The sequence below is a fragment of the Salvelinus fontinalis genome, chromosome 20, assembly GCF_029448725.1.
Source record: "Salvelinus fontinalis isolate EN_2023a chromosome 20, ASM2944872v1, whole genome shotgun sequence".
Lineage (NCBI taxonomy): Eukaryota > Metazoa > Chordata > Actinopteri > Salmoniformes > Salmonidae > Salvelinus > Salvelinus fontinalis.
Genome location: NC_074684.1, coordinates 18,387,591 through 18,415,404, shown reverse-complemented (window position 1 = coordinate 18,415,404; position 27,814 = coordinate 18,387,591). Strand labels below are relative to the sequence as shown.

Below are 27,814 nucleotides of genomic sequence, written 5' to 3'. Positions count from 1 at the left end.
ACTTTGCCCCTTGATAACCAGTGCACTTCTGTATGATGTAAAATCGTTACATGGTCGCTGTCCATATCATTGCATAGTGCAGAAAAGACACGAGATTTCAGAGTCCTTTCTTTAACAAAGTAAACCATTTTCACTGTCGTGTTAAAAACATCTTTCAAGCTGTCAGGCATTCCCTTGGCAGCAAGAGCCTCTCGGTGGATGCTGCAGTGTACTCAAGTGACGTCGGGAGTAACTGCTTGCACGAGCGTTACCACTCCATCTCCCTGTCATGGCTTTTGCGCCATCAGTACAGATACCAATATGAGCATCAGCTACGTTTGGCTACATATGGACCGTTAGTGGATAGAGTAATGGTTCATGTAATTGGATGTTAATTATTTGACTAGGCTACCTGTATTTGACATTGTGTTGTTATTTCACTGAACACTAGATGGTTTAAGTTTATTTTTGGCAGTGAAACGAGGATACTCAGGCGAGAAAAAAACCTCACCCAAATGTATAGCCCCGTTGGAAAATATAAATGAACTGTTTTTAAATGTGAATCACATTTTTATTTGGCGTACCCCGACGGCGTTGCGCGCATCCCAGTTTGGGAATACCTGATCTATAGAGATGGATGACTCATGTTTGTATACAGTAAATGAAAAGCGCACTGTTACTGGTTGTTTTTAGTTGCCTTATCAAAGAGGGAATGGTGAATGTTCAGTAACTTATTAGCATTGAATATCAATACTGAGCATCAAAGAAAGTTGTTTTTTGAGTTCCACATTCTAAAGGCCCCTGGGAGAAGAAGTTTTTCAAACTTGCTTTGAGTTTGCTCAAATGGCCAAAAGATTTCTCTGGAACTCTACTAGTTAGTCATGTGAGTTTCTCTGTGCTCCTGCTGAGTTTCCAATAAGTTTCAGATTACAATTTAATTTGAAATTCCAATTTGTTTTGAAATACCCCCACGCTTTGATTTATGTAGGGAAGCAATGTAAGTTGCTTAGCTTACTGATGCCAAAGTATTCAATATTTCTCAGTTGGCATGAAACTCACAGTCCTTGAGAGAAGGAAAGGGAGGGAGGCGGACTGAGTGCAGGAGCGAGAGTGAAAGTTAAGTTTAACCTTCCTCAATGGTAGCTGTGTTTACTATGTCACAGGATGATATCATGTCACAGGATGATATCATGCCACGAGGAGAGACCTGCTACACAAGCTCTACATTCCACCTCTGATTGAATTTCCCTCTGCTCACCGCCCAGGGTATCCCCTTTTAGTGGCAGACCGTCAGTGGGTCTGTTAACCCTTATCATCTGATGTGTGCGTGTCATACATACCTCACACCTCACTCTGGGTAAGGGCTCGCTGCTCACTGCTCACTGCTCACTGCCTTATTACCTATTAAGTGTTTCTTAAATATGCTATTCATACTTTGGATCACGAGAGGTTGAGATAGCAATCCACTGAGGGTTTCCAATGTCAGCACAAGGCTGTGGTCTCATAGTGTGTGTCCTAAGGGAGATGATATTGGGCGGCAGGGTAGCCTAGTTGTTAGAGCGTTGGGCTAGTAACCGAAAGGTTGCAAGTTCGAATCCCTGAGCTGACAAGATACAAATCTGTCGTTCTGCCCCTGAACAAGGGAGTTAACCCACTGTTCCTAGACCGTCAGCTAAATGACGGTAAAATATGAATACATGTTTTGTGTTCTACTCTGATGTTAAGTAGCAGAACACATTTTTGGGTTGTTAGGGCTCTTGGCTTACGGCCGCTCTTTGTTGTGCAAATCTGCAGATCATACCACAGTAAGTATACAGAAATTTGTCTTGGCTCAGAAAACATTTTAAACAGATAATGCACGTTCCCTAAGCAAAGTGAAGACTCCAAGAGTAAAGGGTCAGCTAACATTCTGATTTATTATCAGTTGTATTTCCGACATCAGTGTCATGTTTCCATAGATAAGAAAAAGCCAATGTCACAGTTGGAACATGGTTGAATGTCAAACATTACCAGTTGCCTTTTTGAATCCTAAGACAAACTTTGTCCAAAGTGGTCAATACTTTGTTTTACATGAAGAAAACCCAACTATCTTCCTGTGTGTCTGTGTCAGTCTGGGAGTATTTGTCTTATGTCCGTCTGACTCTTTTTCTGTGTCAGATTTGATCATGTAGGCTCTGTAATTCTTCAGTGTTGGGCTATCTAAAGTGTTTCTTAAGTCTTGTCTTATGTCCTGTAGGTTTGTGTGTGCCCAGCTGCCCAACCCTGTTCTGGAGAGCATCAGTGTGATTGATACTCCTGGTATCCTGTCTGGAGAGAAGCAGAGGATCAGCAGAGGTACGGCTCTCAACCACTCCACCCCTCTCTTTACCTCTCCACCCCTCTCTCAACCTCTCCACCCCTCTCTCAACCTCTCCACCCCTCTCTGTACCTCTCCACCCCTCTCTCAACCTCTCCACCCCTCTCTTTACCTCTCCACCCCTCTCTCAACCTCTCCACCCCTCTCTTTACCTCTCCAACTCTCTCTTTACCTCTCCACCCCTCTCTCAATCTCTCCAACCCTCTCTTTACCTCTCCACCCCTCTCTTTACCTCTCCACCCCTCTCTCAACCTCTCCACCCCTCTCTTTACCTCTCTAACTCTCTCTTTACCTCTCCACCCCTCTCTCAACCTCTCCACTCCTCTCTTTACCTCTCCACCCCTCTCTTTACCTCTCCACCCCTCTCTTTACCTCTCCACCCCTATCTTTACCTCTCCACCCCTCTCTCAACCAACCACCCCTGTCTCAACCTCTCCACCCCTCTCTTTACCTCTCCACCCCTCTCTTTACCTCTCCACCCCTGTCACCACCCCTATACCCTTCTCTCAACCCCTCTACCCCTCCCTCCACCACTCCACCCCTATCTCTACCCCTATTTCAACCCCTCCATCCCTTACAATCCCTCTACCCCTGTCCTCACCCCTCTCTCAACCCCTCTACCCCTCTCTCCATTCCTCTACCCTAATCTCCACCCATATCTCCATCCCTCTCTCAACCCCTCCATCCCTTACAACCTCCTCCCCTCTCTCCACCTGTGCTGCTGAACCCATTGAGACATTTGCATAGCCAGTTCTGGATCAAAACTTTCAGTGTGAATATGTCTTCCACACTGAAACCACTTCTGTAATTACTCTATTAGCATTTTCTGGGACACGTTTGAACCTTCAATTCCCAGTATTTGTGGTGAAAATAGCAAGCAACCTTCAGATATCCTGCTTCTCTGTGACTGACCTTTTTTTCCTCTGACCCTTTGACCCTTTAAACCACATACTGTATGGGAAGTCAGGGAAACGTGTAGCTGTGGCAGTGTTTTAATCTGCATTCAATCATGATGTGTTGAAAGACACCAGAGATCAGAGTGAGATACTCTATGCACCACCCCTATGTTTATAGGACTGTGTTAACATGGTCCAGCAGCTCTTTCCACATGAATTCCAGTAAACAGTAAAGACCATTGTCTATTAGTCTCTGAGTACACTCTGCTTAATCCTAATAAGAAATCTGTGTTTTATTTCAGTGATGACTCTCATAGGGGTTTCAAAGCTGCAAAGTATGTAAATACACCTTCATTTATGCCCTCTGGTATTCTGAATGTATCTGTGGTTCTGGGAATGGCAAAGTGGACAGGAGTACTGATCAATGTCACCATGATGTCACAGTGTTCCAGCCCTCTTATCAACAAGGACATCAAGACTCTGCAGTAGACATATATGGTGTTTATCACTTAGCCTAGCAGGCTGCCATAGGCTGACCACTCCCCCCTGCCCAACCTCTGGGATGGCCCACTATACTCAATGAATAAATGGTTCTTCGGCTGTCCCCATAGGATAACCCGTTTGGGTCACATGTCGAACTATTAGTGGTACGGATTGTTCATGGATCCCAAAAGAGTTCTACATGCAACCAAACAAGGTTCTTCAAAGGGTTCTCCTATGGGGCAGCCGAAGAACCCTTTTAGGTTCTAGATAGCACCTTTTTTTCTAAGAGTGTACTGACATAAACCCTCTCTGGAAGTACCTGGCTAGAATGGATTGTCAACATTGTATGTACATGGTGCATTACTTTTTCTTTTAGTGTGTGCCAATGTTTCCGTCACTCTTGTGTCTTTTCACTGATGATAGATGTCACAGTGAGAGATGCAAATAAAATTCTTAGAATCCTCAGAGGTGATTGAACGGAAGTATGTCTTGGCACACACGACACACCAATATTCCGGGAAAAAGGGTCTCCTTGTTCCATGTCAGGGAGAGAAAAGAGAGAGTAACTCTGGCTTCCTGTGAACCAGTCCAGTCTCCAGCTGATACCTACCTGCTGAGAACTCCTACCCTACTGTACCTTACTTCTCATCTCATCTCACCTTACCGCTACACCTCTACTCATCTACTGTACCTTAGTTCTCATCTCACCTTACCGCTACACCTCTACTCTTCTACTGTACCTTAGCTCTCATCTCACCTTAACGCTACACCTCTACTCTTCTACTGTACCTTAGTTCTCATCTCACCTTACCGCTACACCTCTACTCTTCTACTGTACCTTAGCTCTCATCTCTCCTTACCGCTAGACCTCTACTCCTCTACTGTACCTTATATCTCATCTCACCTTACCGCTACACCTCTACTCTTCTACTGTACCTTATATCTCATCTCACCTTACCGCTACACCTCTATTATTCTACTGTACCTTAGCTCTCATCTCACCTTACCGCTACACTTCTACTCTTCTACTGTACCTTATATCTCATCTCACCGCTACACCTCTACCTTTCTACTGTACCTTATATCTCATCTCACCTTACCGCTACACCTCTACTCTTCTACTGTACCTTAGCTCTCATCTCACCTTACCGCTACACCTCTACTCTTCTACTGTACCTTAGCTCTCATCTTACCTTACCTTACTCTCATCTCACCTTCTACCATATCACACTGTGCTGTGCTCTTCTTCTGTCTGAGACCCATTAAACCTTACCTCACCACTGTATACTCTACTGAAGCCAAGTCTATAGGACATGTGGTGTGGCAGATAGATGTGTGCCTCTGTGTTTGCATCAGGCTCAACTAGGTTGTAATCTCTCCCTGAGATCAGCCAGCCAATCTCTGCGGGGGTCCGTGTCCTCCTGTTTGTTTTGTGCATGGTTAGTTACTTCATTCCACATTCAGCAAAAGTCCATCACCCACCCGATAGCCCACAGTAATCACCCAGCACGGCCCACCCTGGCCGTCAGCACTTTCCTTTGGGCTGCCGGTGTGTGTGTGTGTGGTGCAGTGGTGTGGTGGCTTGTGTGTCTGTGGCTATGTGTTTGGTGAGCTCACGGTCCAGTCAGATTAGGGCTCATTCAGGGGAGCAGAGAGGAGAGAGGAAGCAGAGAGAGAACCCAGCTTTAGAGCTATACACAGGGAACATGGAGTAGTCAGAACCAGAGCCCCTACATACAGAGTGACTCCAACGTCGTCACATAAGCACAAAAGTCCAGTAAACTGTGTAACATAATTTTTGCCACAACCAAACTCAAAAGAACTTATGGAGCCAAATTGTATGCAGCAGTTTATGCAGAGTAGGCCTATGTTGTCATTGAACGTGTATTCAAATGTAAAGCTTAGCATTTACTAGTAAAATCAATCAGTGTTTTGGGACTGCTGGTGATGCTTGAATGACTAATATGCTGAGGATCTTACTTTGTATAGTCAAGTAATTCCCATTTTATTAGACCAGAGGCACAAAATTGTGCATACATGAACTTGCAGATTCACACTGCTGGTCGTGTATCTAGATTCTAGAGTTAAAGTATAGGGACTCTAACTTGGCATCATCAAAAGCCTGTGATTGCAGGTTACTGCTTGTTTGTCTACGTATTCTCCCTATAATTTGGCCCGGTTGTCATTGGTGATGCACTTGCACCTTTCATGCCCCTAAAGCATTCAAAACAGGAAGTGAGCGTGTCTCAAAGCCGATGTTAACCAAGTGGCCCCTAAAAACCACTCTCATGTGTGTTATAGTGGGTATTCATAAAATGTACTCCTGGACCCAGTTTGAGTTTCCTGGGGATCTCAGGGTGTTTTCACATATATGGTAGTCCTCTTTAAAAGAACCAATCTCAGTCCTCTTTAAAGTGAACTCTGTGATTTAAAAAGCGATATAACTCGGTTCTCTTTGCATTCACATTGCTATCTTTAGAAAGGAAGGATCGTGCTATCCGGGATATTTGGGACGTCCCTATGCTAAATCCTAACCCTAACTGTAACCCCTACCCTTACCTTAACCTTAACCCTTACCGTAACCATTTTCAATGACAACTTCAATGGGGTACCGGCAGAGTTGTGACGTCCCAAGGATTCTGGATTGCACGGACCTTGATTTTGTACCCTATGTTGTGATTCTCACCAAATGTCTTTGTCTTCTCACACTATTCATAATCGAATAAACAGCGTATGAAGCTTTCTTAGCTACTAGATCACATATTGCAAGAAAATAATCAGAAATTCGTGTCAGTACAAAACTCCACACATATTTTGGAATTTCTGTGCATCCTTGACAATCGCTTATCAATATCCCCCCCCAAAGAATTTCCACAAACCTGCACATCATCATCTTCTCGATTTAGTGGCACCAATGTGAGTGGTTATGGCAGGGGAAATGGTGTTGCGGTAGTCTAGTCTGTAGTGCGGGAATAATGACAAGTGAACCTGGGGAGCTGTAACGGTTTTCCCCCGTTGGTGAAGGAGAGGACCAAAATGCAGCGCGGCTAGTGTTCAACATGTTTAATAAACAAAGAGAAGATAACGTGAACACTATACAAAATACAAAAACAATAAATGTGAAAACCGAGACAGTCCTATCTGGTGCAGAACACAAAGACAGAAGACAACCACCCACAAACCCCAACACAAAACAAGCCACCTAAATATGATTCCCAATCAGAGACAACACAAAACACCTGCCTCTGATTGAGAACCATATTAAGCCAAACATAGAAACAGACAAACTAGACACCAAACATAGAATGCCCACCCAGCTCACGTCCTGACCAACACTAAAACAAGTAAAACACACAAGAACTATGGTCAGAACGTGACAGTACCCCCCTCCTGAGGTGCGGACTCCGAACGCACCACCTAAAACTCTAGGGGAGGGTCTGGGTGGGCATCTGTCCGCGGTGGCGGCTCTGGCGCTGGACGAGGATCCCACTCCACTCCACCATTGTCTTTGTCCCCCTCCTTAGCGTCCTAGACCTTGGCCTAGGAACCTTCACAAAGGTCCCCACTAGACTGAGGAAACTCCTCCGGACTGAGGGACAGCTCATGACAGAGAGGTAGCTTATGACAGAGAGGTAGCTTATGACAGAGAGGTAGCTTATGACAGAGAGGTAGCTTATGACAGAGAGGTAGCTTAAGACAGAGAGGTAGCTTAAGACAGAGAGGTAGCTCAGGAAAGAGAGGTAGCTCAGGACAGAGGGGTAGCTCAGGACAGAGGGGTAGCTCAGGACAGAGGGGCAGCTCCGGACTGAAGGGCAGCTCCGGACTGAAGGGCAGCTCCGGACTGAAGGGCAGCTCATGACTGAAGGGCAGCTCATGACTGAATGGCAGCTCATGACTGGAGGGCAGCTCATGACTGGAGGGCAGCTCATGACTGGAGGGCAGCTCATGACTGGAGGGCAGCTCATGCCTGGAAGGCAGCTCATGACTGGAAGGCAGCTCATGACTGGAGGGCAGCTCATGACTGGAGGGCAGCTCATGACTGGAGGGCAGCTCATGACTGGAGGGCAGCTCATGACTGGAGGGCAGCTCATGACTGGCGGGCAGCTCATGACTGTAGGGCAGCTCATGACTGGCGGGCGATTCTGGACGCTCCTGACTGGCGGGCGGTTCCGGCAGCTCCTGACTGGCGGGCGGCTCCGGCAGCTCCTGACTGGCGGGCGGCTCCGGCAGCTCCTGACTGACGGGCGGCTCTGGCGGCTCTTGACTGACGGGCGGCTCTGGCGGCTCCTGACTGACGGACGGCTCTAGCGGCTCCTGACAGACGGACGGCTCTAGCGGCTCCTGACAGACGGGCGGCTCTAGCGGCTCGGGACAGATGGGCGGCTCTAATGGCTCGGGACAGACACAAACCCCAACACAAAACAAGCCACCTAAATATGATTCCCAATCAGAGACAACACAAACACCTGCCTCTGATTGAGAACCATATTAGGCCAAACATAGAAACAGACAAACTAGACACCAAACATAGAATGCCCACCCAGCTCACGTCCTGACCAACACTAAAACAAGTAAAACACACAAGAACTATGGTCAGAACGTGACAGGAGCTTTGTGTTCACATTGCCTTAAAAAAGGGCACCGGACCACGGAATTCAAATGAACCGAACTCAGACCACCTCACAAGATGGTCTCAGTTCGGTACACTTCGAGGGATCTTTTGAAGGGTCTGAGTTCTTTGGCGTGTTCACACTGAATAAAAAAATAAGCGAACCGCATTGAGTTCACAAAAAATATCTGAAAAAGACCAAGTGTGAAAACACCCTCAGAGAGTTGGATAACTTTGAAGCACAGCTCTTTTCCAGGTAAAGTTTAGGCATACACTGTACATCAGAAGCTCTCCTCCCAATAAAATTAATATATTACATCACTGATGATGTCTAAATGTTCCATCCATAGCATCAGTGAAGGAAGGTTGTGGTCTTCCTGCCCTTGTACATTCCCATTAGGAGCAGAGAAGTCATTAGGGCAGGCTGGGCCTTAGGCCCTGCTCTCTCATTAGCCTCTTCCTGTCGGTCTCGCGTGTAAAGCTGCCCGTGTCTCGGCCCTGCAGCCTGAAGCCCTGGTCTGGAATCCCTGGACTGCTGCCTCCCTCTCGATGGCTGTGTGTGACGCTTATAATCTTATCTCTTGCCTTATCTCTCCCTCTCTCTTCTCTCTCTATTTGTCACTCACGTGCACACACACACTCACGCGAGCACTCAAACACACTGTGTTACAGTATGTGGGATGGTAGTTCATGGCAAGCTGTGCTCTCTCCCATGCTCTGGGTCAGGCTGCTCTCTCCCTCTCGTTAGTGTGTTAGTGGGATGTTCAGATTTAGCACTCCTAATGAGAATGGCTGCCTGGCCATGTGAGGAGCCTTAACACTGCACACCAGGTTGAGTCGCACTGTGAAATACTTGCCTTTTACAATCGGGTGTTACAAGATAGCAAGATAGGCCCTCAGTGTTTGTCTCTGTAGAGACTACTTTAAAGCCCAGGAACATTGTTTATAGCAGGTATATAAACCTTTCTGTTAAACAGCTGACCCGCTCTAGGCTTAATGTGGTTTGGAGATGTGGGTTGTAGTCGTGTTGAAAAGATGCTTAACAAGTGTAATCCTTTTAGAGCAGACAGGTGCATGTGTGTGAGTGTCAAACATGCCTGTGTGTGTGTGTGTGTGTCTGCGTGTACTTCCTGCTGTTTTGTCTCCTCTCCCACTGCGCTGCGTGTTGGCCTGACAGGGCCTGTTGGATTAATGAGGCTGAATAGTGTAGTACAGCTTAGGATCCAGCACTGTAGTGGACAGACCTAGAGGATACTTTTCACAGCTTGTTTTTGTCTTAGGATTCCTGGATAAGTGGACAAATTAACATAACATCACTCATGACCATGTTTATGTTGTCATCATCAACTGAATTAGATGGCTTGTGTCAAACATTTAAGAAAGAGTGGTGGGTTTGAAACAGGTTAAAGTTGAGAGACAATTACTGCTTGATACTTTCAAGTAACTCACAGAAAGTATTACCCTTTAGTACCAGTCGTAGCTAAGTAGTAAACAGGCCATATCTCTGTTAACTACTTCAGTCCCAGAGGCCTGACGACAGTTGGCCAGGGACAAGTGCTCATGTATGGGGACTGAAGAGGGTTGGCACAATAATTAATTGTATTACTTTGAACAGAGATATGGCACACCTTCCTCCTTCATGGCAGCACGAGTACAAGGAGGGTGACCATCTGTGTATGCTTAGAACTGAGCCATAGGATAGAGAGACAAGAGAGAAGCAGGTTTCTTAAAAACACAGACTTACCTGGCAGATGGGCAGGATAATGACCTCAGTAAGGATGCCCAGAAGGGACAATTATAAAAAAGTCTCTAAGCCCACACACTGTGTGCCATATCCTTGTAGTTATAGAGAAATGGAGTGCTGGTTTGTTTATGGACAGCCATCGTTAGAGAATGCTACCTCCACCTGTTGTTTTTATCCTTTGGTAAAAAAAAATGAAAACAGCAGTAAAATAAAAGCTCGTTAAGAGTAATTCAGAAAATGACTTGGAGCTTTTTAACCATGTATCTCCAGTATTTTTTTTTTTCAGGAACTCAGTCGGGTCTCAACTTACAGTTGCGAGTTAGAATAGTAGAATAAACAAGGTGCAATTTCGAAATTTGTTTGCGCGTCATCAGTTTTTCTTGTGTGATGTCAGTCACTGATAGTCAGTTAATTGATAGTCAGTTAGTGAGCAACTGCCACCCCTGATGAGGTGAACTGAGTTTATGAAGTCTTTATAAACCATTTGATCATGCATTTTCAGCTTACTGAATTTGAATCTAACAAAGAGATACACAGTCTCTTCTTAATTTATTTATTTACTAGGTGGTTTCCACCCTTTTGAGTTAAACAATCGTCATCTTCAACAGGGTGCATGCCTGCCCGAAGTAGATTATTGTCTGAGTGTTTTCACAGCCAAGTGCCAAGACTGAGTTCCCATGTCAATCAGTAACACAGTTAAACGTCTGAGGGCCAAGGAGTCAGAAGTACAGCACTAAGAAAGACATGAAGAGTATCCCTTACTTTTGTACTGTCATTGAACTGTGGAAAATGACAGATTCCTGAATCTGATATTCCATTCCAATCACTCCCTATGGCTTCTAAAGCCCAAGTGTAGGCAAAGTCATAGAGCTAGCTGATTGTGTGTTCAGTTCGGTTCCAAGTCAGTGATGTGAAGAATGTGGGAGTTTTGGTATATCATAGTTCTGACACTTGTTACCTTTGGATTGACTTTGGAACTTATAAAACATAGTCACTCTTTCCATCTGATTAGGAAGCAGAGCATACAGAACATTGGCTCCAGGTTTGTTAACTATTGCATGCCAAGGTATACAATTCTTTATTAACGCAGGTCCACTTTTATGATGCTTCCAATATTGATAGATTACATATAGTCTTCACTCTTAATTTATAGTTAAACTACTTAAAATATGGTAATGTATTAAAACGTTATTCTACCATGGCTGTTCACCCACTTAAAATCAATGTGTAGAACAAAGTCCCCCACTCCAATGTGTTCCCATAGCAAATAAATGGAAGGCTAAATTTATTTTACTCACAGTCAGCACAGCTGTGTGTTTGTGTTTGTGTGTGTGTGTGTGTGTGTGTGTGTGTGTGTGTGTGTGTGTTTGTGTGTGTGTGTGTGTGTGTGTGTGTGTGTGTGTGTGTGTGTGTGTGTGTGTGTGTGTGTGTGTTTGAGTGTACTGTGTGTGTGTGGAGCCTGTCCTTGCCAACTGGACTCAGGGGTAGATGTAACATAGATTAAATAAAATCTGGGACACTCCAATTAGTATGATATCTTAAGTTTCGTATGATATCTATTCATTTGTGGATGTCCATCATCAATCTCGTATGATATGTTACGAATTACAATTCATATGATATTTTAAGACTTGCAGTTCTTACAATATGTTATGAATTGCAATTGGTACAATATGTAACTCATTTGCAAAATGTATGAAATGGCTAGGTGGCTATAATGTTAGCTAGGTAGCCAACGTTAGTTAGGCTTGGGGTTAGGGGTTAAGGTTAGGGTAGGAGTTAGGTTAAAGGGTTAGGGCAAGGGTTATCTAACATGATAAAAAGTAGTAAGTACTTGCAATGTTGCTAATTAGTTAACATTTTCTGTGATGGTTCTTGACGGTCTCTGTCTGAGGCTTGCCCTATAGTGTGAATGGTACGAGTATGCATATATTTGTTATCTCTGTCTCATTCCCCACCTCTCTGGTTTCTCTCGTTGCTGTGGTAACCCCACAGAATATGTTTTCAATCAAAATGGTCAAAAATGAAGAGAAATATCTGTCTGGAAGTGGTCTGAGTGGGGAGGGGGAAACTGGAAACTAGCTGTTATTGGCAGAGAGGTTTGGAACTCTCTTATTGGTCTATTAACTAATTTACCACCTGGTGCTGTCACCAGGCAGGCCAGAACTACATCCCAGCAAAACAGGCAGACATTTCAGGCGGTCTTTTCAAACAGCTCTTACACTAAAAGGGCATCAATTTCACAATTTCACAGTATTATTCCAACATCATAGTGTGGAAATATATATATAAAAGACAGGAAAATCAAAATTTTGACTGCTCTAGGTCTTTAAACATTTTGTCTTCTATTCTACCAGGACCCTGACTGTATTTCAGTACTGGAGAGGTGCATTACTAGACTGTATTGTGTTTATCATAATGTACACCCATACGTCTCCATCTACACTTGAAGCACTGAACCCCAATTTTCTTTCCCTTCATTTCATTTTCACCTCTGTTTGTGTCTCTCTCTCCCCATGTACAGCTGCGAATGAACATGGACCCGGCTATAGCGAGTATCGTAAATGCCCATATGGAGGTATTGTAGTGAAAGCACAGTGTTAACCAATGCAGCTTGCCTATACTAGTACACTATAAACCCTATGGAGTTTCTGCAGTGCTGCGTCAAGCCAGACCTGCCATGAAATAACTGGGTTCCCTGACATTAACCTCTATTGTTCCCACATCGTTTTATAATCCCTGCCAACCAGTTTCACTGCTCTTATTGTCCTGCACATTATTCACGTATGGTCTCTTACCTCCTGTGTGGCTGCCTATATGTATCAAAGTCCCTGCTGAGGCGAAGGAGCATTGAGATGTAGTGTTTAGTTCATTTTAAGCCCTTACAGTAAATGTTGATCCACAATATCTTTAGGGTAAGTCTAGTCAATAAACTTGAAGAAACACTAGAACAGGCGTATGAAGTAGTAAATAGGTAATAAACACCACCACCTCATAAGAAAAGGTGAGAGAGATATATTGTCCATCCCTACCGCAGGTAACAATAAAGCCCCATAGTGAAACTGCCAAATCATCAGGGATGAGGCCTATGCGCCTCTATCCCCCGTGTCGGCATGGGATAACATCCTTCCTGAAACATGGCCATGGCTGCCATATTCCATGCCTGTGATTTGAACAACATTAACACACTAATCCCAACTTCTGGTGCGGTCTTCAATTCTGGGAATTCTGTGGAACTCTTCCCCTTCGCTGTAAGTGCTCCAAGGTAAGGAGGAGCTCTGCCTAGCACCCCTGGAGTTGGAAAGATTGAAGAAGAGCTGTTTGGTGCTTCAGGAGGCAGGTGATAGATGGTAGGCATATGTGTCTTGATATTGAAATATTCAGTGTCTCTGCAAAAACACAGTTGGAGGTTGTGTTGTGTCTATGATGTGTCACAAATAATCAACCTGAATTGAAAGTCCTGGGTGGTCATCTTAGTATTTTTTCTACACTGAACAAAAATATAAGCACAACATGTGAAGTGTTGGTCCCATGTTTCATGAGCTGAAAAAGCTTATTTATCTCACAGATGTCTGAAGTTTTGAGGGGGCATGCAACTGGCATGCTGACTGCATGAATGTCCACCAGAGCTGTTCTCAGGCAATTGAATGTTTATTTATCTACCATAAGCCACCTCCAACGTTGTTTTAGAGAATTTGGCAGTATGCTCAACCGGCCTCACAACCGCAGACCACGTGTAACCACGCCAGCCCTTCACATCTAGCTTCTTCACGTGTAACCACGCCAGCCCTTCACATCTAGCTTCTTCACGTGTAACCACGCCAGCCCTTCACATCTAGCTTCTTCACGTGTAACCACGCCAGCCCTTCACATCTAGCTTCTTCACGTGTAACCACGCCAGCCCTTCACATCTAGCTTCTTCACGTGTGGGATCTTCTGAAACAAGCCATCCAGACAGCTGTGGGTTTCCACAACCGAATCATTTCTCCACAATCTGTCAGAAACCATCTCAGTGAAGCTCATTTGTGTTCTCATCGTCCTCACCAGGGTCTTGACCTGACTGCAGTTCAGCGTCGTAACCGACTTCAGTAAGCAAATGCTCACATTCGATGGCCAATGGCACACTGGAGAAGTGTACTCTTCACGAATGAATCTCAATTTCAACTGTATGTGGCAGATGGCAGACAGCGTCGTGTGGGTGAGCGGTTTGCTGATGTCAACGTTGTGAACAGAATGCCCATGGTGGCGGTGGGGTTATGGTATTGGCAGGCATAAGCTATGGACAACGAACACAACTGCATTTTATCAATGGCAATTTGGATGCACAGAGATACCGTGATGAGATCCTGAGGCCCATTGTTGTGCCATTCATCTGCCGCCATTAGCCTGATAATGCACGGCCCCATGTCGCAAGGGTCTAACGGTCTCTTCACAATTCCTGGAAGCTAAAAATGTCCCAGTTCTTCCCAGACATTGAAGAGGAGTGGGAATACATTCCACAAGCCACAATCAACAGCCTGATTAACTCTATGCAAAGGTGATGTGTGAGGCAAATGGAGGTCACATTAGATACTCACTGGTTTTTTGATCCACGCCCCTACCTTTTTTTTAAGGTATCTGTGACCAACCGATGCATATTTGTATTCCCAGTCATGTGAAATCCATAGATTAGGGCCCGATTCTAATTTATTTCAATTGACTGATTTCCTCATATGAACTGTAATTCTGTAGAATCTTTGAAATTGTTACGTTTATGTTTTTTTCAGTGTATTTCATAGTCCTTTCAATTGTCTCTCTTCTTTCAACTCAATTGTGTGTTCTTCACAGATGCTTTATTTGTCTCAAGGTACCCATAACCTGTATGTTCATGTATTGTCCTCATAATGCTATAGCACGTACAGTGGCAAGAAAAAGTATGTGAACCCTTTGGAATTACCTGGATTTCTGCATAAATTGGTCATAAAATTTGATCTAATCTTCATCTAAGACACAACAATAGACAAACACAGTCTGCTTAAACTAATAACACGCAAACAATTATACGTTTTCATGTCTCTGAACACACCGTGTAAACATTCACAGTGTAGGTTGGGAAAAGTATGTGAACCCCTAGGCTAATGACTTCTCCAAAAGCTAATTGGAGTCAGGACTCAGCTAACATGGAGTCCAATCAAAGATACAGTGAAATACCCTCACCATCCAATGGGAACTCCTCTGTCATTTCAATGGCATTCAAATAAGCTGTCATACTTATTGACGTCTACCACTGACATCTTGTCAGTGGGAGACCTAGCTACCTTCTTTACTAGGAATACATGCTTTGGGAATGGACTACTCATCATCTGAAAATATGCTGCCAGCTAGAGAGTAGAGTACATTTTCATTTCTCTGCGGGTGAAATCTGTTTTTCCCCGACGGCTCTCTTTGTCTCTTGACTTCTGGGATCACTGCCTTCAGATTAGACAGCTAATTGCTCCATTAGATTAGCCATCATTTGGGGGATTCTCTTTATCTGTGCTGAAACACCTCTGTCTCTCTCACTATCTAACTATTTCACTCTATCTATCTGCTGCTGGCAGGAGGAGAGTAAAGTGGTTCAGTCACCCACTTAGTGTAAAGCACAGGAGGTTGGTGGCACGTTAATTGTGGAGGACGGGCTCATGGTAATGGTTGGAGCGGAACCAATAGAATGGTATCAAATAGTGTATTCACTGACATTTTCAACCTCCCCCTGTCTGTCTGTAATACCAACATGTTTCAAGCAGACCACCATAGTCCATGTGCACTAAGGTAACCTGCCTAAATTATTACCGACGCGTAGCACTCACGTCTGTAGCCATGAAATGCTTTGAAAGACTGGTCATGGCTCATATCAACATCATTATCCCAGAAACCCTAGACCCACTCCAATTTGCATACCGCCCCAACAGATGCACAAATGATGCAATCTCTATTGCACTCCACACTGCCCTTTCCCACCTGGACAAAAGGAACACCTATGTGAGAATGCTATTTATTGACCTCAGCTCAGCGTTCAACATCATAGTGCCCTCATAGCTCATCACTAAGCTAAGGGCCCTGGGACAAAACACCTCCCTCTGCAACTGGACCCTGGACTTCCTGACGGGCCGCCCCCAGGTGGTAAGGGTAGGTAACAACACATCCGCCATGCTGATCCTCAACACAGGGACCCCTCAGGGGTGCGTGCTCAGTCCCCTCCTGTACTCCCTGTTCACTCGTGACTGCACGGCCAGGCACGACTCCAACACCATCATTAAGTTTTCCAATGACACAACTGTGGTAAGCCTGATCACCGACAACGATGAGATCTGACCGTGTGGTGCAAGGACAACCTCTCCCTCAACGTGATCAATACAAAGGAGATGATTGTGGACTATAGGAAAAGGAGGACCGAGCACGCCCCCATTCTCATTGACAGGGCTGTAGTGGAGCAGGTTGAGAGCTTCAAGATCCTTGGCGTCCACATCACTAACAAACTAACATGGTCCAAGCACACCAAGACAGTTGTGAAGAGGGCTCGACAAAACCTATTCCCCCTCAGGAGGCTGAAAAGATTTGGAAAAGGTTCTACATCTGCACCATCGAGAGCATCCTGACGGGTTGCATAATTGCCTGGTATGGAAACTGCACGGTCTCCGATCACAAGGCACTACAGAGGGTTGTGCGTACGGCTCAGTACATCACCGGGGCCAAGCTTCCTACCATCCAGGACCTCTATACCAGGTGGTGTCAGGAAGGCCCTAGAAATTGTCAAAGACTTCAGCCACCCTAATCATAGACTATTCTGTCTGCTATCGCATGGCATGTGGTACCGGAGCGCCAAATCTAGGTCTAAGAGTCTTCTAAACAGCTTCTACCCACAAGCCATAAGACTCCTGAACATCTAATCAAAGGGCTACCCAGACTATTTGCATAGCCCCCCCCCCCACTACTTCTACGCTGCTGCTACTCTCTGTTATTATCTATGCATAGTCACTTTAATAACTCTACCTACAGTACATGTACATTTTACCTCAATTACCTCGACACCGGTGCCCCCGCACATTGACTCTGTACCGGTACCCCCTGTATATATATATTGTTATTTACTGCTGCTCTTTAATTATTTGTTAATCTTATCTCTTACTTTTTTGGTATTTTCTTAAAACTGCATGTTGGTTAAGGGCTTGTAACCCTTAAGCTTTTTCACTGTAAGGTCTACAGCTGTTGTATTCAGCGCATGTGACAAATACAATTTGATTTGATTTGAAATACATCAAACACATGGTTTCCAGGTGTTGTATGCCGTTCCATTAACTCCGTTCCAGACATTATTATGGTCCGTCCTCCCCTCAGCAGCCTCCTGTGGTGTAAAGCCTGTTATCCAGCCAGTGGGGCCGACGGTAGGTTAGGGGAGGCTAGCGCTGCAGCCCCTTGAGGTTAGGAGGCTAATGCTTCGAGGAGAGGAGAAGAGGGTCATGAAGTCACACTGTCGTGTCCTGTACTGTCATGTCCTGTCATGTGAAGTAGTGAGAACTAAGTGCAAATCAAGAAGTGAGTTCAAGATATATTAGCAGGGGTTTAAAGAAATAATGTCATCATGTTATGTTCTCAATGGTAAGTGGTAAGATACTAAATGATCAACCATTACCTCATTGTGTTCAAATGCCTTTCAGCCTCTATCTTAACAAGTGGTTCTGTTCTCTTTTGTAATTGATGACTTGTCATACTCTTGAGCAAAAGGCCTACCAAGTTCACAACACTCTTCTGGTTACTCAGCCGGACACCACTGGGCCGCCCAGTCTGTTGTTCTGCTGGTTGTTGACCCTGCCTCTCTCCCGCCTCTCTCCCACCCCTGGCTCTCTCCCACCCCTGCCTCTCTCCTGCTTCTCTCCTGCCTCTCCCCTGCCTCTCTCCCGCTTCTCTCCCACACCTGCCTCTCTCCTGCCTCTCGCCTGCCTCTCTCTTGCCTCACTCCTGCTTCTTCCCTGCCATTCCCCTGCCTCTACCCTGCCTCTCTCCTGGCTCTCCTCCATCCTTGCCTTTCTCTTGCCTCTCTCCACCTCTCCCACCCTTGCCTCCCCTCACCCCCTTCGTGTCTAAAGGCTACGACTTCGCCGCCGTGCTGGAGTGGTTTGCAGAGCGCGTGGACCGAATCATCCTCCTCTTCGACGCCCACAAGCTGGACATCTCAGACGAGTTCTCGGAGGTCATTAAGGCCCTGAAGAATCACGAAGACAAGATCCGGGTGGTTCTTAACAAGGCTGACCAGATCGAGACGCAGCAGCTTATGAGGGTCTATGGCGCCCTCATGTGGTCGCTGGGGAAGATCGTCAACACACCCGAGGTGATTCGTGTATATATAGGGTCATTCTGGTCGCACCCACTGCTCATCCCTGACAACCGTAAGCTGTTTGAGGCGGAGGAGCAGGACCTGTTCAAGGACATCCAGTCACTGCCCCGCAACGCTGCCCTCAGGAAGCTCAATGACCTCATCAAGAGGGCACGACTCGCCAAGGTAAGCTCTAACCTCACACATGCATGGTCCAACACACGCGTGCTAACACACATTCTCTCACAAAAGTAAGAGTGGCTAGTACTCTATGCACTATGTTATGTCATTTTGGCCTTACTAGGAAGTTCTCTTTTATTAGGTATTAAGTCATTTTTCGAAAGAGAAGAAAAGTCTTTGTTAAATAGCTATTTTGAATGGAACAGAATCTCCATACAGGAGTTGCTACTGAACTTAATAAGCTACCAATTCTGACTGATGGGTACAGTGACTCATTGTGCAAGAGTAATGACTGCAATTACATCCACTTTGTCAGGGCAAGATAACCTTCCCCTACTGAGCGAAGCTGCAATCCCCAGGGGACATTGTGTGACTGCGTGGTGTGATGAGGGCTGGTACAGTGGTACCAGGGTGCCTTCCCAACTGAGCTACACTTTAATAGAGTCCTAAAGCATTGGTGGCACTAGGAACACAGTCACACTAAATCAATTATCAGTCACAGGTCACTACTGTTCATTTGGCATAGAGCGTTTATTAGATGTAAATAAGACATGGTAGATGGAGTTAGTCATGGGACAAATCTTGACCTCAGATTGACCTCGGAATTCTCTTCGTTTTTCAAATAATGAGGTGACAAAGTAGCATTGGTATGCATTTATTGTCTTACGGCAATAAGAAAAACGTGTTACTATATTGATTTAATTATTATATTGATGAATAATTTATTCCAAACTAGATTGCAAGGTCAGTGGTTCTGTGATCAAGGCCTACAATCTTAGAAAAAAAGGTTCTATCTAGAACCTTAAAGGGTTCTTCGGCTGTCCCCATAGGAGAACCCTTTGAAGCACCCTTTTTGGTTCCAGCTAGAAACCTTTTGGGTTCCATGTAGGACCTTTTCCACAGAGGGTTCTACATAGAACCCAAAAAGGTTTTCCCTGGAACCAAAAAGGTTTTTCCTATGGGGACAGCCGAAGAACCCTTTTGGAACCCTTTTGGAACCCATTTCTAAGAGTGTACTGGGTGACCGATAGATGAGCATCCTGGGATCCAAGCAGTAATCAGGATAAAGACAGGTCAATCAACACAGTACAGGGTGTCTGTGTTCATACAATCATCCTCACAGCCACTGACATACCAGATGATTAACAATCAGCCTCACATGAAGAATCTTTCTCCCCAAGGCTGTATTTATTGTATCAGCCTCCCAGACAGCCAGGGAATCCCTCAACCCCTTCTGTCTTTCTGTCTCTTTCTGTCTCTCTCTCCATCTGGTATCTTATTAAGTTCTAGGTAGCATTTCACTGTTGTATTCGGCGCACTTGACAATAGTGGGGAGTGGTCAATTGATGAGGTTGTCAGAATTCCTGGGATGGTCTTACCATGTGGTTCCAACCGGATATTTAAACAGAAATATCAGCTTCTTGTCCAGTTAGTGTGGAATGGAACTTCATGAGATATTCATCAGAGAGCAGTGAGACAGAGGAGAGACCGTTCTGATGTAAATTAGAGAGAGAGAGAGATAGATTGGGTAGCATTGATTTGACATGCCACCTGAGCTCAGGAGGTTATTATGTGATAGCCATTACAGCGGCTTAACTCTGGGCTACCTCTCCTATTAGCCCCAAACCAATATATGTGACTGATGACCAGGTCCTCTGTTGTCATACAATACAGGCACCACCTCATCTCAACACTTCAGATGGCTGTTCTGGAGATCACACAGCCACAGCAGGATGTCCTGAGGAGGGAGTGTGTGTGTGTGTGCCCGTGTGCGTGTTTTGGGGGCATCCCTGGCCACAGTCCAAAGAATCCACCAAACAGGTGGTCACCTTGAGAGGAAATGGTAACCCACCTCCGGCCTCCTCCTGTCCCCTGTCCCCCTATTCCTGGTCCATGGAACCTGGTCAATGTCCTGTCCTATACCTCTGTCCTGACCAGACCAGAGAGGTGGGCTTCCTCTGCTGTCAGCAGCAGTGTGCTCATCCATCCGCCAAAGGGAAACAGAGGCAGAGGATACAGAGGTTCCACTGAAGGAGCTGGTTACTCATGTAGTGCCAGCCAGTGCACACACACACACACACACACCTACTATTGTTACATAACTTTTATTCCTCAAAGAATACAGTCAATAATGTCTGGAGCAACTATTGAATACCAACAAAAACATTGTGGCCTTGGATGTGAGTAGATGTTGCCGTTTCAGTGCTTGAAACTTGTTTTACACCTTTAGTATGCCTTTTCTCAGCAATCATGTCCACTCTTTCAACATACAGTGCATTCGTAAAGTATTCAGACCCCTTGACTTTTTCCACGTTTTGTTATGTTACAGCCTTATTCTAAAATTAATTAAATTGTTTTTTTCCTCATCAATCTCCACACAATACTCCATTATCATGAACCAAAACCTGTTTTTTAGAACATTTTTGCAAATTTATACAAATTTAAAAACTTAAATATCACATTTACATAAGTATTCAGACCCTTTACTCAGTACTTTGTTGAAGCACCTTTGGCAGTGATTACAACCTCGAGCCTTCTTGGGTATGACGCTACAAGCTTGGCACACCTGTACCTGGAAGGTTTCTCCCATTCTTCTCTGCAGATCCTCTCAAGCTCTGTCAGGTTGGATGGGGAGCGTCACTGCACAGCTATTTTCAGGTCTGTCCAGAGATGTTCGATCAGGCTGGGCCACTCAAGGACATTCAGAGACCTGTCCAGAAGCCACTCCTGCGTTGTCTTGGCTGTGTGCTTAGGGTCGTTGTCCTGTTGGAAGGTGGACATTCACCCCAGTCTGAGGACCTGAGTGCTCTGAATCAGGTTTTCATCAAGAATTTTTCTGTACTTTGCTCCGTTCATCTTTGCCTTGATCCTGACTAGTCTCCCAGTCCCTGCCGCTGAAAATCATCCTCACACCATGTTGCTGTCACCACCATGCTTCACCGTAGGGATGGTGCCAGGTTTCCTCCGTACGTGACGCTTGGCGTTCATGCCAAAGAGTTCAATCTTGGTTTCATCAGACCAGAGTATCTTGTTTCTCATGGTCTGAGAGTCCTTTAGGTGCCCTTTGGCAAAATCCAAGCGGGCTGTCATGTGCCGTGCACTGATGAGTGGCTTCTGTCTGGCCACTCTACCATAAAGGCCTGGTTGGTGGTGCTGCAGAGATGGTTGTCCTTCTGGAAGGTTCACCCATCTCCACCGAGGAACTGGAGCTGGAGGAACTGGAGCTCTGTCAGAGTGACCATCAGGTTCTTGGTCACCTCCCTGACCAAAGCCCTTCTCCTCCGATTGCTCAGTTTGGCCGGGCGACCAGCTCTAGGAAGAGTCTTGGTACTTTCAAACTTCTTCCATTTAAGAATGATGGCGGCCACTGTGTTCTTGGGGACATACTGTAGAATAATACTGTAGAATTGTTTTGGTACCCTTCCCCAGATCTGTGCCTCAACACAATCCTGTCTCGGAGCTCTAAGGACAATGCATTCAACCTCATGGCTTGGTTTTTGCTCCGACATGCACTGTCAACTGTGGGATCTTATATACACAGGTGTGTGCCTTTCCAAATCATGTCCAATCAATTGAATTTACCACAAGTGGACTCCAATCAAGTTGTAGAAACATCTCAACGATGATCAATGGAAACAGGATGCAACTGAGCTCAATTTCGAGTCTCATAGCAAAGGATCTGAATACTTTTGTCAATAAGGTATTTCTGTTTTTAGGTTTTAATATATTAGCAAACATTTCTAAAAGCCTGTTTTCACTTTGTTATGTGTAGATTGATAAGGATTTTATTTAATTTGATCAATTTTAGAATAAGGCTGCAACGTAACAAAATGTGGAAAAAGTCAAGGTGTCTGAATACTTTCCGAATGCACTGTATGTAATCTGTGTCCTCCTTTCAAATACACATACCATGTTCAGTTATGCGTTCTGATATAGCACATGCATAACATGTTCTGGTGAAATATCTCTCAGAAATCTCAAGGGGAGTAAGTCCTGTGATGAGGTTATTTTCCCCTTCGCTCTCAGTTCTAGGAAACCCTAAGGAAGGGAAACCTCTTGTGTAGCCGGGTGTGATACCCGCCACATGCTCTCTCATAAAACTGCTTTAAGTGCTTCCTTCCTGTTTGAACGTTCATAATGTCAATTATTTTCAGTTTCAAGGACATCTGAGATATTAGGAGGAACATTGAAGAGCCCTTGGTGGCACAATAGACACATAAACAAAACAATCTTTCTAGCTATGACCCAAGAGAGGAAGCAGTATATGAGTGATTTTTATCTACCCTACTCAGTCCACACTGAGTAGACTGTGTACTGCTCTGTGCCCTGTTAGGTCCATGCCTATATCATCAGCTCTCTGAAAAAGGAGATGCCCAGTGTGTTTGGGAAGGAGGGCAAGAAGAAAGAGCTGATTAACAGTCTGGGAGAGATCTACAGCCGCATTGAGAGAGAACACCAGATCTCCCCTGGAGACTTCCCCAACCTCAAGAAGATGCAGGTAAGATAGAAAGATGGGGCTTCTCTTGAGTAAAGCTAAGGGTAGGTGTAAAATATGGTCTGGACAGACGACATCATTCCATAAATACCTAAAAACCTTGAAATATAAAATGACTACGAACATGACTCACAATGCAATGTTTACCAGGGGAGTGATGGATGAAGCCCACAATCTGTGCTGTTTTCCTCTGATTACTGAGCTAACACGCAAACATGTATGCCCTACTGGGACTGCTTTGAGCCAAGGTGACAAAACAAGCTCCTTTCTGATTGGCTGTGATCAGGAATGAGATCTGAACCACCCCCAGTCCATCTGGGCCTGATGAGCACTTTGTTTTCGTCACTGAGAGAAGCACCAACATGACTTGGCTCAGGGTAGAAAGTAAGCAGTAGTCATGTTGATCCTTTCTGACATATCTCTGATGCACAGACCAGGACAGTCATGTATCTTGTTCCAACTCCCTCTCACACATAAGAGACTGTAGAGATGCATCAACTAAGATCAGCTTGACCCCAAACTATGCTTGTAGTGAGTAAAACACTGCTCTTTTGACCTCTTACCTCTGCCCTCTCTCCCCGCCTATAGGAGCAACTGAATGCCCACGACCTGAACAAGTTCCAGCCCTTGAAGCTAAAGCTACTGGACTCGGTGGACGACATGCTGGCCCACGACATTGCCGGTCTCATGGTGCTGGTCAGACAGGAGGAGACCAACCGACCCCAGCAGGTGGTGAAGGGAGGGGCCTTCGACGGGACCCTCAACGGGCCCTTTGGCCATGGCTATGGCGAGGGCGCCGGGGAGGGTATCGATGAGGCAGAGTGGGTGGTTGCCCGCGACAAGCCCATGTACGATGAGATCTTCTACACGCTGTCGCCGGTCAACGGGAAGGTGACTGGCGCCAACGCCAAGAAAGAGATGGTGAAGTCCAAGCTTCCCAACACGGTGCTGGGGAAGATCTGGAAGCTGGCTGACATAGATAAGGATGGGATGCTGGATGACGAGGAGTTTGCCCTGGCCAATCACCTGATCAAAGTCAAACTGGAGGGGCACGAGCTACCCGCCGACCTCCCCAGTCATCTCATCCCCCCTTCCAAGAGGAAAATCACTGCTGAGTAGACTCACCCCCCCCTGCACGCTCGCCTCCTCAGGGCACTGAACAAGAGAGGGAGTGGGTAAGAGGGAAGAAGAGAGGGAGTGGGTAAGAGGAAGGACAGTGAGGGATTTATGGGGGGTGTGGGGGTAAATTCATCAAGGTTGGACAACCACGCTTCCACAAGAAACAAAGTAAAGCAGAAACTTTGTGTTTATGCTTAGTGGGAGCAAAGGGATTGGTTTGCTCTTCTGGTAGATGGCAGATTGTTTTAATTTTTAATTTTGAACTGGGTTGAAGGGGGTAAAGGTCATGGTTCAAAATTCAGAGTCGGGGGAACTGATATTGGACGCTGCACCACCCACATGCCCTATTGTTATACACCACTGAGAGTGTGCTATTTGTGACACAATAACCTGCATTATCATTGGATACATGAACACTGTCTGTTTCTCTCTAGCATAAATGATTTGTATTTCATTTGTATTTTATTTGAGCCTGTTTTGTAGTCTGCTTCATATCTCTCCAGAAAATGGGCATGTTTCAAAGGATAAACTAATATCAATACTAAATCTTAATAATCCTTCTAGTTATCACTTTAAAATACAATAACGGTCAAATGTAGTGACAGGAATCCTTTTTATAAGTAGGTAGTGTAGACATATGATATTTTCTTCTTGTGAACAGGCAGCATCCTAACACATGCAGGCCATTCATAGCCTGACCAAGAGACTGTTACAACTGTATAGCTGTGATATCGGAAATCTAAGAGTTGGTAGACCTTTAAATGTATAGTGTTTGACATTGCCTTCTAGTAACAAGTATCCTTGTCAAATGTCTGTATGTTAATACCTATTTAATCTATTATTTAGCATACTTATGTAATTCTAATCACTGTTGAGAGAGAGACTTCAATCTTTCTATAGATAAGGAGGTGAACTGACAATGGAGATGATGTCACACGGGACCAGTTGGTACCAGATGATACCAACTGGTCCCGTGTGGCTCAGTTGGTAGAGCATGGCGCTTGCAACGCCAGGGTTGTGGGTTCATTCCCCACGGGGGGACCAGGATGAATATGTATGAACTTTCCAATTTGTAAGTCGCTCTGGATAAGAGCGTCTGCTAAATGACTTAAATGTAAAATGTTTATGTCCTGTTCTGGCGTTTCCAATGGGACATAGTATACATACAAATATTCCCTTGTTCATCTGTGTTCACTGGATGCATAACCCATTAAAAAGCAAACGTTTCAAATCACTACTCGCATCCAATTATCTTAGATTGCTTCCCTCAATAAATGGCACAAAACAATACTATAGTTATGGTCTTGCTATACTCTGACGTTCAATATTCTATCTGCATACAGTGTATATCTATCATAGAGACTGTTCTACGCTCTATATTCTATGATATCCAGTGTTGTAGTTGAGACCACTTCTGGATATTATCCACCATAAATATTATGAAGTCATAATCCAAATACCCTGTGTTCTTGTACCTGATTATTCAGAAACTGAAAGATGGAATAGGTCAGAAATATATGAGAATTGTATGCAGAAAAGGTCCAGGGCAAGTTTAATTTTGTAGCTATAGTAATACAGTGACAGTTATTATTGGGATCATAGTGAGGGAAGACTCATCTGAAAGTAGTTCCTAGGGGAAATGGATATGTTGATAGACTATACTGCCCAGTATCTAAGGGACTTTATTCCACTCACACTGTACACAAGTGGTAGGTTTCTTTCCCTGACTGATATGACTGATACTTGCTCTACTTCTCTTCTGCTGTGTATTCATCTGTTGCTGCTGATAGTACGCGAAGTATCCTGTTCTCATCAATTGGAGTAGATCTTGCAACTAATAAAGGTGACAGAGCCAAGCATTTCTCATTCTGGTTCCCGCTTTTGTTTAGACTAATTAAGGTAAGAGTTCTGAGCCACTCCTTTTCCAGATGTCAGGGAGTTATGAATCTACAAGATTAATTTTTTCATGCACACCCATTAAAGAGATATACAGTACCAGAGATGTACAGTACTATTATACTACATTGTAGAATAATAGTGACATCAAAACTATGAAATTCATATGGAATCATGTAGTTACCCAAAAAAGTGTTAAACAAATCAAAATATATTTTATATTTGAGATTCTTCAAAATAGCCACCCTTTGCCTTGATGACATCTTTGCACACTCTTGGCATTCTCTCAACCAGCTTCATGAGCTAATCACCTGGAATGCATTTCAGTTAGCAGGTGTACCTTGTTAAAAGTTCATTTGTGGAATTTCTTTCCTTCTTAATGCGTTTGAACCAATCAGTCATGTTTTGACAAGGTAGGGTTGGTATACAGAAGATAGCCCTATTTGGTAAAATACCAAGTCCATATTATGGCAAGAACAGCTCAAATAACCAAAGAGAAATGACAGTCCATCATTACTTTAATTAAGACAAGAAGGTCAGTCAGTCGAAAATTACAAGAACTTTGAAAGTTTCTTCAAGTGCAGTTGCAAAAACCATCAAGTGCTATGATGAAACTGGCTATCATGAGGACCTCCACTGGATAGGAAGACTCAGAGTTACCGCTGCTGCAGAGTATAAGTTTATTAGAGTTACCAGCCTCAGAAATTGCAGCCCAAATAAATGCTTCACAGAGTTCAAGTAACATCTCAACATCAACTGTTCAGAGGAGACTGCATGAATCAGGCCTTCATGGTCGAATTGCAAAGAAACCACTACTAAAAGACACCAATAATAAGAAGAGACTTGCTTGGGCCAAGAAACATGAGCAATGGACATTAGACCAGTGGAAATTTGTCCTTTGGTCTGATGAGTCCAAATTTTAGACTTTTGGTTCCAATCTCCGTGTCTTTGTAAAACGCAGAGTAGGTGAACAGATGATCTCAGCATGTATGGTTCACACCGTGAAGCATGGAGGAGGTGTGATGGTGTGGGGGTGCTTTGTTGGTGACATTGTCAGTGATTTATTTTGAATTCAAGGCACATTTAACAAGCATCAAATAAAATAAAATTTATTTATAAAGCCCTTTTTACGTCAGCCGATGTCACAAAGTGCTATACAGAAACCAAGCCTAAAACCCCAAACAGCAAGCAATGCAGATGTAGAAGTACGGTGGCTAAGAAAAACTCCCTAGAAAGGCAGGAACCTAGGAAGAAACTGTCGTGGCAGAATCAGATTTAGCAAGGTAACATAGATAGATAAGATGTTATTTTCATCATATGCTTGTGAGATACTTGTCATTAGAATCTTCTGAGCTAGGGATTGGTAACTTGGGGCCAGAGAGGGGAGAGGTCAGGCTTGTCTTCATAAGTCAATATATATGTTAAACCATGTGGTGCTATGTAAAATATCAGAAGGGGAGGAGGACAGAGTGGAACGTTGTTTTCTTATGGGAACATTGTTTGTAACTATTCCTAAACCATGTGACGGGATGGAGTTATTAATTGGCGAACCAGTTAGTTATCTCATCCAATGTCTGTACGCCAGTCTCTCCCTACTTTTCTCATAGGGGGAAGGAGTTTGGCAGTGTTTGGAACCATTGTATTTCCCCTCTGAGGTTGCCCTTATCTTGACCTAGTATTTGACCTAAGAGGCTTACTGTCTGATTTTGAGTTTGTCCAGGTTTG

The 27,814-nt window shown here is 44.6% G+C and overlaps 1 protein-coding gene across 2 annotated transcripts in view; it reads left to right on the top strand.

Moving 5' to 3' along the window:
* LOC129817442 (EH domain-containing protein 3-like) overlaps positions 1–25,650 on the top strand; it is a 39,019-nt gene extending 13,369 nt beyond the window's left edge. For both annotated transcript variants that reach the window (XM_055872695.1, XM_055872694.1), the window contains 4 exons: positions 2,216–2,313; positions 18,173–18,585; positions 22,913–23,077; positions 23,663–25,650. In XM_055872695.1, coding sequence (XP_055728670.1) covers positions 2,216–2,313; positions 18,173–18,585; positions 22,913–23,077; positions 23,663–24,193 — 1,207 coding nt within the window. In that variant the 3' untranslated portion in view covers positions 24,194–25,650. The remainder of the gene's footprint in view (positions 1–2,215; positions 2,314–18,172; positions 18,586–22,912; positions 23,078–23,662) is intronic.
* Positions 25,651–27,814: the final 2,164 nt, after the last annotated feature.